The 17760-nt window shown below is 38.3% G+C and overlaps 1 protein-coding gene and 1 long non-coding RNA gene across 2 annotated transcripts in view; one reads left to right on the plus strand and one right to left on the minus strand.

Annotated features, from left to right (window-relative positions):
* Positions 1-402: 402 nt before the first annotated feature.
* The window catches only part of fndc4a (fibronectin type III domain containing 4a), a 19613-nt gene continuing 2255 nt past the window's right edge, over positions 403-17760 (plus strand). Inside the window, exons 1-4 of the mRNA XM_008397914.2 lie at positions 403-1230; positions 7966-8081; positions 9442-9646; positions 16183-16272. Of these exons, the coding sequence (XP_008396136.1) occupies positions 1155-1230; positions 7966-8081; positions 9442-9646; positions 16183-16272 (487 nt within the window). The 5' untranslated portion in view covers positions 403-1154. The remainder of the gene's footprint in view (positions 1231-7965; positions 8082-9441; positions 9647-16182; positions 16273-17760) is intronic.
* On the minus strand, positions 13367-16242 carry LOC103457622 (uncharacterized). The gene is made up of 2 exons (XR_532456.1): positions 16157-16242; positions 13367-13648 (listed from the first exon to the last, which is right to left on the minus strand). It is a non-coding gene; the product is annotated as an uncharacterized LOC103457622 (long non-coding RNA).

The following is a 17760-nucleotide window of genomic DNA, read 5'->3' on the forward strand; positions in this document are numbered from 1 at the left end:
TATATATATATAACACGCAGGGATTTGATAGCCATTTCTTTAGACGAGCAATTTGCTTTCAAACGATGCTCCCACGAGGCAATGCACTCAGCTTATCAGTATGATTCATCTTCCTGATTACATGGCGTGTCTTAGGGCCCTGCGCAGTGCACGAAGGGTGAGAGGCGCATCGACCTGCTGCTGCTTGTGCACAAGGAGAATAATGTTATTTTTATTTTTAACCCTTGGGTTTAGTAAATGTAGAAGTGCATTGCTTGTGTTTAAACTGGATACAGTTTTAATTCAGTGAGAATTTGTTCTACGTTAGTTGTCTAGCAACATGTCAATGTACGTAGTGCTGTTAAATGTCGTCTCCCCACATTGCGCAATAGTAAAAAAAAAAAAAAAAAAAAAAAAAAGCAGCCGGACATGTGCAACGCGGCCGCAGTGGCAGCGGCAAGCGAATCGATGCGAACAATCTCCGCTTGTAACACGTGGATGATAAATCGGTGCGTCCTGCGTGTGCGCTGGAGTTGGGTACCTGTGACGTTACTGGGCTTGTTAGGGTTCAACAGAAAAAGTACCGCAGAAGGACCAATGCCGTGAATGAACACGTTCAGACGCGAAGAGACAGAGACGGTGAGAGGAAAGGAGGGTGGACGTTCTGCAAACTTATAGGCGCTGTCCGTGGTTCTGGATCACGCCTCTCAATCTGCGAGCCAGGTCCATTTTTCCTCTTGTCCATCTGTTGTTTTTTTTTTTTTTTTGTTTGTTTTTTTTTTTGCTCGCACCTGTGCGCACCGATGATCGATGACCTCAAGGATGATGGAGCTCCGCAGTCTCTGCCGCCGGATTTAGACGAACGAACCCTCCCACGTTGTTCACTGTTTGAGATCATGGAAGAAGGAGCCGCTGGACTGTTAAAGGCTGAGTGAGAGAGGAGGGGGGGAAAAAAATGTTTCTGAAGGCATCGTGCGTTACGTTGTTTCACAGGTTATCCACCGACTGACCAGCTCCAGCCAGATTCACCCGGGGACCGTTCAGACCCCCTGAGGAATTTCAACACCTTTACGTGTTTAAAAACAAAATGAACACTTGATGTTTTGTTGCACTTTAAAGATAGGTGCTTCATCCTCTTTTGTTATCTAAGAAGAGCAACCACCTCTTACCGAGGCATGGGTCGTCTGACTGTTTTGGTCAACTCGGTGCTCCTGTTGCTTTTTGGCAGCGACATCTTCTTGGTAGGAGCTAGTAAGTATTACAAACCCTCTGCGTTTGCGTGCACCTTATTATATAAAAATACAACCCCGTCATAATTGTAAGTTATGACTTATATGTCAAAGATGAGGTTTTGTACTCCTTATTGGCACCTGAATATCGGAAACATTCTGCAAAAATCCTTGTCTTTGTATTGGTTACTTTAAATAAAACTAACATGAATTCAAGCTTTATTTCATGTTGCATTAAAATGAGTAGATATCTTTGAACAAAATCACTTGTGACACAATTAGTGAGGTTTCTGCTTTGTCTTAAATGATCTCTTTTACCATTTCACTCTGCTCATGCTGACAGAGAGAAGGGCGTTTGACCTCTTTGCACAATCTCACAGTCCAAAGGCTTCCCATATGCTCTCATCTTTTCAACTCAGCGCCATAAATTTTCTACGCAATTTCCATCTGGACAATGAGGTGGCCATGAAAGAATATTTGTTTTGTGCCTTACAAGTAATTTATGTGTTCTAGACAGTTATTTTACTGAAAGCCCCAAGCATGACCCTCATCTTCCCAGTTGAAAAACCAGATAAAACCAGATAATTATCTAAATTGTCCTGATATTTCAAACAGATTCAACACGTCACAAATTCTCCACCAAGTTCAACAATGATGTGGTTTCCCACATACTCATCTGCTGTTTCGGAACAAACCTAAAATGTTTCTTTTAGGTTTGAACTTAGTATATTTTATATATGAAGCATGATGCCCACCTTTAAGTTGTTCAAGTATATAGCATAAATGTTATGATAAAAATAACACAAATGTCTGTCCTTCTGTTGCATCAAATTAAACATTTAAGCAACTGCATAAAAACTATTCAGTCATTTTTCTTTGGACAATATTAAAGGCAACATATTGGACTAAAAATACACACATGCACACATAAAGCTAATTTTGAGAAGCCTGTTTACATGAAAGATTAGAAATGCCACACAAACAAGAGCAGGAGAGGGGGAAAAAAATCCCAAACCTTATCTATTTGGTTGTTCATTTGGAAAGTTTAGAATGACAAACTGCACATTTTCACCTTTTCTCAGCTATCTCTGAATTGTATTTTTGAGCTGTTTCCTGTGACTACGTTTGCATGCCCACAACAGCATATTTGCCTTTGTATACCTCCGTCTACCTTTATGTCATCCTTCTTTGCCTCTCGGTGGAACCGTGTGCAACCTATGAAAGAATCAGCCTTGGCACGTCACTGTTTCTGTGCGGGGGTGTTTGCTGTCATCCTTTAAAAAAAAACAAAATTTTTTCTAATATTCTGCTCTGACACATGAGGTTAGAAACATCTCTGATCAGTTTCCTACGCTGCTGTCAAGAGCAGGGAAAGCAGCTCTTTAAATCGCAAACATGACATTCAGAAGCGTATTCACTTAGCGTTCAAAGGTAAGCTTTGAAAGCAAATCAATTGAATTTTTACATACATGTCCAGAAACTTATGGATTCATAGTGACATGTTATGCATGATGAGATCTGGATTAATTAAAAATATTTAGTTAAAAGCAACAGAGAAAGAAAAAAAATGACGGGGAGGTTTTAGAGAGCTTATGTAATTATCTGGAAAGTTTTTTAAAAAATTACATAATTACTGCAAAATTTTTTACCATGCTTTTCAGCCATCGTCACATAATCACTGACATGCTAAAGATCTTTAAAATTGCATTATGTAAAACTACATGTCGATTACACATACATACAAAACTGAAAACGATTGCAAATAATGAATCAAAATCTAGAATTCACATTTTCTACAACAGATGCCAGCGAGCAATAAATATTTTCAATGTGCATTCAAACAAAACTCTTCAGTTGCACACGAGTCCCAGGCAGAGCCTCAGGCCTGATACAAACGTTATTTAAAATGTATTGCATTTATCGGATAGCCAGGCTCAAATCAAATTGGCAATCTGTTGTTCCTAAACCTGCCGACACGTTCTTGACAAATATAGCGGCACTGGATGCGAGCCGAATCAATTCAAATGAAAGGCAGCGTTTGTTGACATTGCCATCATTTTATTTCCCATCGCACGAGATACATTTTAAACACTTGTAAACACATGTTGTGGCTGATGGTCGCAATGAGGTTACAGAACCCCGATTGTACGAAACCTGCTCATAAATCTGCGACGCTACTGCAAGCTGCATGCTCCACGTTGCCGTTCCAGGCTGAGTGAGATGTTGACTTTCAGCTGAGGAAGCTGAAAGAGTTGGATTGGGGAGAAAATGCACACAGACAAGCACTTAAATCCAGCTGGTTGTACTGCTGTTTTGACAGCGTCTGGATCGGAGAGGAGAAAGTTTGGCTCCTCAAACATAAATGACAGTAAGCACACCTATTCCTGTCAGGATTATAAACACAGCAAAAAATAAATAAATAAAATCTTAGCAATTAGTAATGCCATATAGAGAAAATATAACCACCTATTGCTTAATGTTGCTTCGGTTTCTTCTCCCTGGACTAGAGTAAAGCTATTTACAAAACGATCCCATTAGTTCACCTTGTTTCGCATACAAAGTCTGGAAGTGCAAAGGATTTAGAGAAGCAGCGTTCAAAGGTAACACTTGGGGAGGCATCGCTGCGGATGAGATTAAACCAGCGTGATATTACCTGAGCCCGACTGCCAGGTGATTTGCAGCAGCAGGGCTTGCGAGCAGCTGCGAGGCAACCTCCAGCAGAGGAGAGTGGAACATTTTGACTTTCCACCACAGAATATGGGAAATCAGTTAACACACGAGCTACCTTATAATACTGGAAAAGGATTGCTTTTTAAACAGCCCTTTAAACCATCTCAGAAGTAATTGGAATCAGATTTGTTTTATGCACTGACATAAGGTCCTTCTGCAACATGAGTTATGCAACTGTGAGAGTTTTATTGTGTTGTTACTGAACTCATTTTTCAGATGGTCCCTTTATGGGCACTGAATAACGAGCAGAGTATTAATTCATGTCAGATTTGGTTTTCAGTTTGAAGCAGGAGCAGTTTCACCCTGTTCAAAAACATGTTAGATTTAAGCTTTTTCCAGACGCTTACAGTTAAAAGTTTTAAAGTTAAACACTTTTCTTTGCCTATTAAAGTCATTGTGTTGGTTTGCAGGGGTGCCAACGATTGGCACCACTGGCTAAGATGAATTTAAAATGCTTACATTTTTGTTTTGAAGACTTAATGGCCCCAAAATTCCCCTCCCTCCATGCATGTGTGCATTCTGGCTTGATTGCCCCAAGTCTAGTTTTTTTTTTTTTTTTTAAATAATTGATTATGTAGAGCTTGGAGTAATTTAAAGCCTTTCTTGTAGAGTACCAGTGATTGTGATAGAAGCAACTATTTTGTGACGTTTTCAACAATTATTAAAGGTTTTTATATTAAAAGGTTGGAATCTTCATTACATTTCAGATTGAGAAGATGCTATTTGATATTTGCATACATCTTTACTCAGGCTATTAATGCTTTTAATGACTAGTATTAATTTGAAATTTCTTAATACTTCTCCATCCAGTGTATCTGGTTTGGCTACATGACTAAATTAAAGTCCTCCAACTTAAAACAGATGTAGCACACAAACACACATTTTGGTTGTTGTAAAACTCGATACACATAGGCCGATTTTAGACATGTACTCTTGTTTTTCCTGTTGTGAAGAGTGGTAAATTAAAATGTGAATTTTACACCACCTTATATTCATATCCCTGTGGAAGAGGAAATCATGGATTATTAATAGTTTAAAGTTCCTAGAATTCTTTACAAAAAGTGCTATTAATTTTATTTTATTATTTTAGTGTTAGTTCATTTTATTGGAAATGTTTTGGGTGCCAATAGTTATCCACTGGACTTGTACATTTTCCACAGATTTTAAAATATCAATTTACTTTTATTAAATACAACATGATCTGCGGGGTTTTTAATATTTTTACCCCATTGTCTCAGTCGTCCATCATCGAAAATCTGCCAAAGCTGTCCCTTTGCTATAAATGAAAGCTTCCATTATCTGACCATAAAAAACACATCCTGTCAGTCTCGATGTGAACGTATATGCAGTCGATAAACTAACAGTCCACTGTGCTTTGCAAGCAAACGTAGAGGTCAGAAATATAAGATGACACAGCTTTATATTTTACTCCAACAAATTCCTCCCGGGCTCCCTTCCACGGGGCTCTGCGGCCGTCCAAAGATCCAGCAGCACTTTCACAATTTCTCCATGTGCACTCTAGTTAATGCACTGGGCTTTCGCTATACGCTGTGATTCATCCTGGCAGCGCTCCCACATCCCTGGTGGGTCGTACCATTTATTTCGCACCGACACAGACCGTGTCCTCTGTGACATATTGCTCTTTAATTTCAGATCTTACATAACGCGGTGTGCGTTGAGGGGCTTAGTCGGTGCCAGAAAAACATCAGGATCCCGCTAACATAGGTGTCTACCGTGACAAGTTTCTCTGCTCCAAGATTAAATGGGATGGAGTGAAGTGGAGGAAACTGTTGACACGCAGACCGAAAATTCATGAAATGTTTTGGCTTTATAAACCTCTTTACAAACAATTTACGCTTTGAAAAATACTATGAATGCATCCAAGTGTGCCAACAAACCTTAAATTTGTAGAAGAATTCTTGCGTATTTGCTCTGGAACAAACTAATATGAGAAACGGTGAGGTTATAGGAAAGGCGTTAAGTCTTCACCTTTATTTTACTGAGCAATTACTTCCTTCATCACCACCGAATGACCAGCAGGCAATGCATCACGGATAGTAGCTGCGTTTGCACGCATGTCTGGCTGACTGCAACTCTCATTATCTAAAGGACAGCGACCTAAAAGATAAATGAACGTATCTTCCTCTTAATAAATGTTACACCTGTTCCTGCTGAGGGCTCGCTTTAAGACAAGTACTGATGGCAATTAGGGAGTGATGGTGTTTGTTTGTTCACAAAAGAAAAAAAAACAACAAAAAAACAGCAGCATTACCAAAGAAAGGAAGGTGCTCATAGCGTTTAGCTGGAACACCGCATGAAAAATGTAACCACCTATGAGGAAGAAAGTTGACGTACTGCTTCACATTCAGAACTCGTTATTGTTCCTGTAGTTCTCTTCGCAGTCTGTCTTGATGAGCAGAACTCTAGCATGTAAATATGCCGCCATATTTGCAGGTCTGCCTCATTAGAAGCAAAAGAAAATGTGATCATAAAAGTAAACTGGCGCCTCAAAGACTCAAATCCCGACAGTTCTCCTTCTTTTACATGATCAAAAGCTTTTGCACTCAATTGAATATTTTGTACATTACACATCTGTGATGCATAGCATAACATACTGATGATTTTTATTTCTTTATTAACCATTTATTGCTGTTGCTGCCATAGATTCACTAAATTAACTGTTTTCTGTCTGGATTTAGTTGCTAAACAAATGTGTTCATAGATTCCACTACAATTCAGTGAAAAATAAATAAATAAATATATATATATATATATATATATAATAATTATTTCTGCATTTGTGTCCAATGCCCTTGAGTAGATTATAATAAAAATATTAAACCTTGGCCATGACTCTAACACCACTGTGCCTCATAGATGGCATTACGTTTTTGGGTAGCAATGCTGCTTGCAGGTAATTCAAAAATACAACTAATTTCCAAACTTTTATTTTAAGTTACCCATACGTTTACTACAGCTGTGGGCAACATGTTGTATTTAGCAAAAGTGCGGTCTTTGTCCCCGGATCCCTGGCACTAACAGCCTGGTATTACACTGTGAGGGAAATATATTTAGATCCGTAGAAGACACTGTGGCCTGACCTGACCTGAGTAGATTCAAATTAGCATCGATTCCGTCTTGTGGCCTGAATACCATGATTATTTCCAAGGTAAAATCGACAAAAGCACAACAACCAAAAAGAGAAATAGGATGAATAGTTTTATTGCCAAGTTATTTTTTTTTACCTTTTATTCACACAATTGCCTGGACAAAATATTCTCTGTTCACAAAAAGTGACAACATTTAAAATGCATCTACCATTCGATTCAATATGGTCATTCATATTTGGCTTCTTGTCATTTCTTTCCATTTGTAGCATTTCCACAGGCCTAAGCCTCTAAATAGCATTCCCCAGCTTAATTTGACAGCTCACAAACTTGATAAGACACACAGTGAACACAAAAGCCCTGACGGAAACCTCTGGTGGTTACAGCCAATCCCATCTTTCCTGTCCATCTGACCTGTGCGATCGCTCAGAGACAACGTTGCTGCACAGACTCCTCTGTTAAAACTGTCACCCCTTTTACCTTTGGCTCTTTTCTTCCCAGGCTTTTGTTCCCCTCTTTGCAGCATGCATGTTTGCTGCCAACCAAACTGTGACAGATGACGACAAAGTGATAAAGGGGAAAGGAAAAATCATCCTCTATGAGGCATACAGACTTGACGTAAACCGTTAGTTGTGAGCCAGGTTAAAACTGAAGGCTAAACAGATATTTGCTTAATTTATCAATGACTTCTGTAGTTCTTTCACACATTTTAGCACACTCAGATTGGAATGCCCCAAGTGCCTGAAACACACTTTCAGAAATAGATGTACCTCCTCAATTCAGTGTAGCTTCTTAGATTTGATGGCTAAGGTAATGTCTACTGATGTTTCTAGATTATTTTAAGTGATAGATCTACGTCTTTGCATTGTTTCTAACTGTTTACCATTAAGATTCTTTCTTCCTGTCCTGTTTTCCTGCAGACCGGCCCCCTGCCCCGGTCAACGTGTCCGTCATGCACTTACGAGCCGACTCAGCAACCGTGTCCTGGGAGGTTCCAGAGGGGGATATAATCATAGGATTCTCCATATCTCAACAGGTGATGACTCCAATTTAATTATTAACCAGATTCTCCTTAAAAACTATATATTGATAACCCTTAAACCTTTTCACTTTTTTGTCATGTCACTTCATTGTATTTAATTGGGATTTTATGTGATAGACCAAAAACAGATTTGTACATCATTGTGAAATAAAATAAAAATGGTTTTTAAATTATTTTTTATGAATAAATATCTGAAAGGAGCGTTATTGTATTCAGCCCCATCTCCTCTGATACCCCCAAATAAACTTCAGTGCAACCAACTATCATCAGAAGTCACCAACCTTGTGCAATTTCTCTTCAGTATAAATTAGAGCTTGTTTAGAGCACATTAGGAAAGTTAAATACATATAATATTATATATGATATTGGTAAATGTCAAATGAAGAAATTGATTATTTATTGACATGGCTACAGTTAGAGCAATATTTAGTCTAGACGCTTATAGACTGCATGAAAAAAACCAATTTGGAATCAATGTAATGCTGCATGGAAAATCTTTAATCTAAGAAGAATACCTCCGAGTCAGATGAGTTATTTCATATATACGTTTATGCCTTGAATGCACATACATCTGTAAAACTGACAAGCTTAATTTTTTAAAAGATGAACGCATTTTAAAATCTTAAAAATAAGAAAACTGATTACTCTCGCCACTGACTGATGCAATCCAACATGACTTCCTGCAACCGTGAATACGTGCCATGCAACTCAGAACATAATGCAGTAATTTGAGTTAACTTTCCATTGAAGTGACCGAAAAGCCTCTCTCCTCTGGGGTTTTTTTTTTATATAATTTTTTTGGCAGCAGGGTCTGAACACCTCTCATAATTGCCTTAAGCATACGTAAGAGTTTAAGCATTGCATTCTTCTTTTTTTTTTTTACACGTGCACATTTTCTCAACACCACACATCCTGCCCAAAGGCAAGAACAGAAGCTTGACTAGCAGAAAAAGTTTAATATTCTTAAAAGCTTTTTCTCATGAAATGCATGCAATCTTATTCCTAATTTTTGCCTCTCACAGTGAAATAGTTTGCATGTTGTTCTCCAAACTATTTTTAATTGGACAGTTTTGTTGCAGATCGGTGTGCACTCTGAGAAAGGTCTGTGATTGTTCCCATGCCTTTGCAGTGTGACACTTTATTGATTCTAACATTATCTCATCAAATTTAATGAAGCGAAGCGATGACACTTCCAAGAGAAGACAATGGCCTCTCCGAGAGACTCGTTTTGCGGGGCTGTGTGTGGTCACCCTCATCACCTAATTTTCCTCATTATCGATCATCGTTGGAATTGCACAATAGCTTCATCTATTTGGCTGCCCTCTACATTTTTTTTTTTTTTTTTTACTTTCAGAGACAGGATGGACACATGCAGCGATTCATTCGAGAGGTCAACACCACCAGTCGTTCTTGTGTTCTTTGGGACCTGGAGGAGGAGACGGACTACATCATCCAAGTCCAGTCCATTGGGCTTTATGGGGAAAGCCAAGCCAGCAAGAAAGTCCATTTTCGCACGCTCAAGAAAACTGACCGGTTCTCTTCTAACAGCTCTAACCAAGGTATGCTGCTTAAGCATCCTGTAGTTCTGTAGACAATAAACTCACTACGTTGATCTCTTCATTTTTATGTCAGTTTTTTATGTGTTTGTATTTAGAAAGTGTTCACTGGGCTTAGAGTGGAACCAAAGTCAAATTCCTGCTTTGAGTGGGCAAACGTGATGAATAAAACTGATTCTGATTCTGCTGTAAATATTTAACTAACTAACTGACTGAATAGTTAATTTATGCTTAGATATATGCCAACACTGGTTAATGGAGAACCTCTGATCAAATTAAACAGGAAGTTCTTAAATGTTTGAAGGAACTGGCACAGCCTGTAGCTATGCTAGCTTAATAACAAGAGTGTAAGATGTTGGAAGAAAGTTTGATTAATTTTGTTCTGAAACAAAGTGACATCTCGCAATGGACATGCTGTTATTCATCCTTAATAATCCACTGTCCCTGAACAGAGAACCCAAAGCACGCATGACATTGTTATGACAACCAGGTATTTATGTTTTCAGAGAAGATAGTTAATGATTCATTCAAATGATCTTCTAGAGCGTCAAACTCTTAGACTTGTGTTTTTAGTGCACCAGTCTGTCACATCAATGCATTCCAGGCTTTTATAGAAGCAGCTGAAATGAGTTTCCTCTGCATGGGAGCTGGGCTTAGCGTCAAGAGATTGAGTGTGAGTGAGGACTGCTGAGAACACAGGTGCAGCATGACACTCCAATTCCTCCGAATCATAAGGATTCAGCAGAGGTTCAGGTGTCGGATCTCCTCATGGAGACTTTCTGGGTGCTTCCCACCCAGAAAGTGGGAAGCAGCACTATTTGGCTGCCCTCTATTCCATGTTCAGCCAAACCCACTATTTGGCTGAACATGGAAAGGACAAGCTTTCCATGTTCCTGCTAAAAAAAAAATGAAAGAAAAAAAAGCATCCTCATAAAGTGCCGACTCAGCTTTCACAAGGTGCATTTCTGCTCGACGAAGGCAAACATTTTCTTGCGATGCAAAAGCGAGCTGTTGCTTTTCTATCTTAGAGTGAGATTCTTAAACTTTTTTGATGTTTGCATCAAAAACAGAAAGAGCTAAACCAGATATTCCAGAAATTGTGAGCTGAGCTGCTGCCTGACACCTCCTGCCTATTTCACCATGAATCCCAACTCACAGACAGACGCGGCCCATTGCCAACACATCTCCCACTGTTGTGCTGAAGTCTCTTTTTTTGTTTTCCTCAGCTGAATCCTTTTAAAGCAAGCTGACATTGAAAATGAGACAAAGTGAAGGCAAGTGTTGTCGAGTGTAACTACATGAAGGCTTCCTGTCAGAACCTCACAGTGGGATCTGGGGTGGTGATGAAGGGAGAATGCTTTCCTCTCAGACACTGATACATTATTGACAGACTCTTCAGGCACGGCAAGCTGCTCTGAATTTATGCAACGTTACATAACACCGTGGTGATTCTCTACAGACTCCAAAACATTTTAAATTCAGTAGACGGGCTCAGCTCACGAAACGGTGGAAAGAAGAAGACCGTGACCAATGGAGAGTATATTATGCAGCTTTCTTTTTTTTCAGCTTGGAGTAAAAAAAAAAAAAAAAAAAAAAAAAAAGATTATTTAAACCCCTGAGCATTAACTCAGGCATGACTATATGATGAGCCAAATGTATTCAATCTCGAAATAATGAAGCCTCGACTTGACACTTGTTTGTGAGCAGGTCTGACACACTCAGCTGATTTTTCCTAATGATATCACACACACAGGTTGGAGGTTGTGAAAACTGGAAACGCTGATTCAAGGGAATCATAAATGTTCCACTTTAGCTGACTCAGAATCGGTTTAATTTGTTAAGCAAGCAAGACTGTCCACGGAGGGAAAAAAAAAAGTAACAAAAAGCAGCTAATCGGAAGAGCCTGTGCACTATAAATCAAGATAACAAGGGCGGTGATGTACCGAGTTACAATGCAACAAATCCATTGCATTGCTTTTTTTGTTCACGTTTATTTGAGTTCCAATAATTTTATACAATTACACTACAATAAACATATCTCAATAAACTGCTGCGCATACACAGGTTTACTGCCAGTGCCGTAAACCTGTGTAGCCATCAAGCAGAGAGCTTTATAGTGAAGCATTAATCAAGGTTTGTAGCCTCTCCGGGTCTTCCAACTGGGTCAGAAAAACAGCCTGTTCAGTAAAATGAGATAAAATTTTTTAGGAGCTTGTTTTGGCATCTTAAAGCAATCGCTGTCTGCGTTTCATAAATCCAACGCCAGCAGTGCTGACTCCGTCCTCACACCCCATGTTTAAAGTCCAGTGACATCGTTTTTAATTATGCAGCTTTTCTGAAGTTAGCAACTCAATGTTTTTCCATCACGCTTTTTGATTACGTTTAATGCTGTTTTTGTTTGCCGTTTACTTTGGAATAAACTCTCGTAATCGTATTACAGTTTTGTGTTTTAAATACTTGAGTAGTTTCTAAAGATATAGTGTTAGGGTTCTGAATCCTACATAAGACACTGTTATTTGTTTTTTTTTGTGTGTGGGTGAAAGAAAATAAGTAAGAGTAAATACAGTATATCTCTAAATCAATCTTTGTTCTAAAAATTGACCCATGTTCACCAATAGCATTTATAGAATGCTGCCCCTAACTATTATGTAAAGTGATTACTTATTCAGAATCAAAATATTTTATAAAAGCCAGAAGATTGAGAATGTTAGTTACTCTGGCTAAAACATATTCTGTTTAATTACACAGGAGAAAGAGTTCCAAAGATACAATTTTAAATAAATATAATAAATAAAAAATGTAACGTTGGATGAGGCCTCTCAGTAATGAGTGGTTGGGACATTGCGCAGTGCATTTGCACAAGTCCATTTCACACTGCTATGACCAGGAGGTTATGTAATAATGGGTGTGTGAGACACATTCAATATAAAGACTCAAGAGGCCATGTTATCATGGTTCTTCTGTACTAGTACCAAATAAAATAAGGAGATTTTTGACTTTTTTTTAATGCTTTGAAGATTATTAGTTTCAAGTAATTTTATTTGTTGGGGGTCTTTTAGTCGTTTCCTTTGGTTATTATTTTAAAAGCCTTTTTGATCAAGCTCACTCTGACATGAGAGAGCAGATCAGAGCTCCTTTGTTATGGTTAAGTGCTTCCTACTAAAGCCATATCGATTTCTGCTACACACAGTCGAGAGTTAGGAATATGATCCTCAGCAATTAATGAAGTTCTTTAAAATAACATGAATGAATACTAAGCATAGACAAACCTTAACAGAATCTGTGTAATAAATAAATAAATAAATAAATAAATAAATAAATAAAAATTATATATAGTATGTTTTCTGTGTTGATATGAGTTATCAAATTTCTGCACCTTCTTTGAAATAAAATATCAGCCTTGAGCCAGTTTGGGTGAATTTCTATAAATGGGTAAATTAGCATTGTTAGCATGAACTGAGGATCGATAGCAGGTGTAAAAATGTTTTATTGGTGTAATAAAAATCGCCCCCAAAAGATAGCCCTATTAACTCCTGAAAAATCTACTTTACAGCTTAAATTAAAAGATAATTTTTTTGACATGGTTCTTTGAGCACAGACTAACCAAGGAGGTGGTCCCCATAGGCATAATTACTGTGCAGTACTTCAAAGAGATGCTCAGCCGCCTCCTGCGAGGCAGCAGTTTCACTTAGACTCATCAAAAGCACTGACACAGAGACTTGCTTCACTTAGTCAGATATATGTGGAATTTTCCAACCATATACAATATTTTATATACTGATGAGCCTGTGGATAAGTGTAAAACAGGGATAGGCTACAAAAATAACATCCAAAACTCTCAGCATCACATGAGGCACTGTTTAGAGTATTGCACAAACACAAACCTATGAAGACATGGCTGTAAACCTGAACCAACAGGTGAAATGAGGAGCATGAAAGATGCAGCCAAGAGCCCTACGGTATCTCTGGAAGAAGTGCAGAGGTCATCCGCTCAGGTGGTGGGATCTGTTGGCAGAAAATCTATTAGTTTTCACAAATTTGGCCTTACTAGAGGCATTTCACAAAACGGCTTTGTTGAAATCAAATCTGGTTTTTAGTTTGCCACAAGCCATGCAGGCAACACAGCAAACATGTGGAAGAAGGTTCAGATGAAATGAGTCCAAATTTGAGCTTCTTGGTCTATTTGCAAAATGCCACAAAGCAAAAAAGTGACATTGAACAAATATAAATATAAAACATGGTGGTGTGGAGAGATTGATATTCTTCATCAGGGCTAGGCAACATGGGGAACTTTGCTGAAGCAAAACCTGTTAGAGGTTGACTGGAGAAGAGACTCATCCAGTTGGACAACAATCTTGTACAAATATCCAGAGATAAAAAAATGCTTTGAATCACTGTGCAGACCTTAAGTCAACCTTGAACACTTGAAAATCTATTTCAACCTATGCTCTCCCCCAGCTTGCAAAAAACCAAAAGGACAACAGCTTTTGTCTCTAGATGTTCAAAGCTGGCAGAGCAATTTCCCCCAAACATTTGCAACTATAATTGCAGGATAAGATGCTCTACAACGCAATAAGTTGAGGAAACTTTTTGCATCGTTTTATTTTGACAATTACGCAGCACTTTGGATTTCGGTGTTGATGTAGCACCGAAATCCAAATAATCAGTAGAAACATAGTTGTGACTCCTGTATTAAATCCGTAGTGGGTTGCTGCACATCTTCCCGTCACAGTTCTGAGCTACAATCGGCATTGTGGGATTACGGGCGAGCAGAAGGAATTTCAAGTAATCATCTCAGCACAGACTGTTCTGTGTATCAAAGGCTCAGAAGTCCTCTTGTTCTGCGTTAGCAAAGAATCACACAACAATACGAGAGTGGTGCAAACAGCACTGCAATGTTATTTAGGTCATCCAGAAATGTGCTTTCTGTGTCTGTTGAATAAAACCTGCTGCCTCTCAAATCCACGTCTATCTTTATGATGTATGAAACAAATCTAAAACAACATCACTGCTCTAATGAAGGGAAAAGAGCAAACGTGTGCAAAATTAAACCATTTCTTTTAAGTGAGTCAGAACCTCTTTAGAGTTTTGTAGTCTTCCGGTAATCAATGGAGAGTCCCTTTTAAAAACCAGCACAAGATAAGCGATAGAAAAACATGAGCGACTGTCAGGACGTCGGGGGATGTGATGGAATAACCGATCCAGCGGAGCTTTAGAGGCTCCAGAGACTAAAAGGCCGTGCTGCTAATGTCTCAGTGTGGGCTTTTGGTAAAAATGCACACACTTCTTCCCATGCTGGAAAGATGGAAATTAATTAGAAAGAACCAATTGCTGAGTGGGTTCAGGTAGCTTGAGGACATGTGGGAGTAATAAACTGGATAACAGCTCTCTGAGAAAGCCATCAAGCAGCGACCTCAGTCCTGACCTGGCATTTTAAAGTAATGTTCCTTCTGACTTCTATGCAGAGCTTAATGCACAACATCTACATGGGGAGAAAAAAAAACCTGTAAATTGTTCCGTAAAAAAGATTCAAAAAATACTATTAATATTACATATATACATATTAAAAAAACACATTAAAAAAAGGGTCAAACATTTGATCATTTTTTGACAAATGAAGAACAGACTAAGAGACAAGCAGGAAAGCCAACTCTTTTATTCTTGCACTTCTTAGTTTACCATTAATAAATCTTCACTTAGCTTTTTTAATCCCCTTCCCAAATGTTGAAACTTGTTGAACAGCTTGTTGGATAATTGACTATAAGCTTCTTATTTGCAAAGACCTTCGATTTAATTTCCTTCAGCAGGACAAAGTTGTCAAATGGCTTCATTGAAAACACTCCTACCTCATTGGTTCCCGCTGTCAGGGTAATTTAGTCAGTCTGCTCTTAGAGATTATAAGGGAGACTAAAAAGACATTCCAACATATGCATTCATCTTGTTTATCTAGATTAATCTAGATTACACATGACAATATGTTTGCAAGCTATCATAATACTTTGTACTCCTTTTTTTGGTGAACTCTGGCTCCCTTCCTCTGTCCACTTACAAAGCCATCCCATAATATATCTAAAGAGATTTGGAGTCACAACTGAGCACTCACTGAAGCTACTATAATGTGAAAAGAGCTGACAGACCGTCACTTTTGGGGCAGCTCCCTGACAAGTTGATTCACTAAAGGAGCCAATTAGGAAGAGTGGTGCGCTGGAACACGTCCATCCAGCCACGTTAGGAGACAGGACAAGGTCTAGTTGATACAGTTGGAGTAGGATTAATTTTGTAGACTGGTTTGTTGTTCTTTCACTGAAAGCTAATGCTAATAACAGTGATGAGCCACAGAAAAAGATAAAAGCTTTTCACAATCAACGCAGACACAGTGTGCGTAAATCGAAAATTGTGTCAAGATATTTCATTTTACTCGGCTGGATTCTTAAACACTCAAGGATCAAATTGTCAGAATCGGTATTCATGGACTCAAAACTTGCAGTGGGTTCATAAATGTGTCATATTTACCTTCTGAACTGTGTGCTTTATCCTAGATGATCCCACAGTGCAGGGCCTGGACAAGTCTCGGCATCTTCAAACAGGGGAGATGATCATCATTGTTGTCGTCTTGGTCATGTGGGCAGGTACGTTTGTGAAAATGTGACAAGTGTAAGTTTTAGATTTGAAAAAAAAAAAAAAAGTAGGAATAAAACATGTATAGTAGTTTCTTGTGTTTGTATTTTACTGGTTGAAAGTAAAAGAAAAAAAGATGCATATTGAGTCATTTGGAAAATAATTTATTTCAGAATTGTGATCTTTCAAGGACCCCGTCAGTAAAGTTATTATCTAATGAAATCAAAAGCACCAGTTTATTTCTATTAGTACAATTTACACAATTTCTACTTCAGAATTATTACAATTATGATAACAAACTTACCCAAAATGTATTGACAGTATGTGGGATGTCCATTATCAAAAATAATGAAGGTTTCTGTCTTATGGCTACATCATCATTCTGACAGAGTAATTAATAAAGAAGCCAGTGGAAAAAGATCAGTGGGATCCCCAGAGAGTCCATCTAAACATAAAATAACAAAAACAGAAAACAGACAGCCAGGAAAATAAAAGATTTTTTTACTTTACACCGCTTCACAATAGTGACTCATCTTTCTCTTTCGGAGTCTCCATCCATCTCAGGGTTTCCACGACTGGTTAGAAGTGCGCCGATTAATGATCGTGCTGAGGCACAATAACACATTATACATCTGTCAGACTGCTCGAGTGAAATGTTAGAAAACCCTAATGAGAGAAAACAAGCCGACACAGAGGCTTTAAAGAGTGAGAAAACGGGGCTGTTTTACATTTGAAGATGATCCTCACAATCACCACAATGTTGAATTTGGTTTGATTTGATAAAACTGTGTACTTTTAGCACAGTTTGTCTGAATTGTAAAAAATAAAATTAAAAATAAGCTAATTATAAAGCATGAGAATTGTTCTCATCTTTGATATGAGAGTTTTAATAAATAACTATTTTTTATCATTTGACAAGTCTTGCATAGCATTTACAATTAATGACCTTGCTTCAATGTTCATGTTACTTCTGCAAAATGCACTTGTGAAATTAATATTTTTTTCTGCAGAACTTTGCATTGTTATGTATGAACAGTGGTGTATAACAAGAACAAGAAATATATAGATACGAAGGAGTTTACCCATCATACGGTCACTTAAACAATATTCTTAATGAATTACTTCTTAAATTATACTTTTTTTTTTTCAAATTCCAAGACCAAAATCTTCTTTTAATTTCAAACTAACTTTCATTCGTAGCTTATGGCTCAAATTCACCCCATAAACATTTAACCTCAACACAGAACTGAACTGACTATCTCTGCCTCAGCACAGTTCATGTTAATAGAAAAAAAAAAGACACATTCAGGGCTGCACAGGGGAGCAGTTGGTAGAGCTGTTGCCTTGCAGCAAGAAAGTTCTGGGTTCGATTCCCGTCACCGGTCTTTCTGCATGTTCTCCCTGCTTCTTGGGATTTCTCCGGGTACTCCGGTTTCCTCCCACAGTTCAAAAACATGACTGTCAGGTTAATTGGCTTCTCCAAATTGCCCCTAGGTGTG

Source organism: Poecilia reticulata, linkage group LG21 (assembly GCF_000633615.1).
Source record: "Poecilia reticulata strain Guanapo linkage group LG21, Guppy_female_1.0+MT, whole genome shotgun sequence".
Taxonomy (NCBI): domain Eukaryota; kingdom Metazoa; phylum Chordata; class Actinopteri; order Cyprinodontiformes; family Poeciliidae; genus Poecilia; species Poecilia reticulata.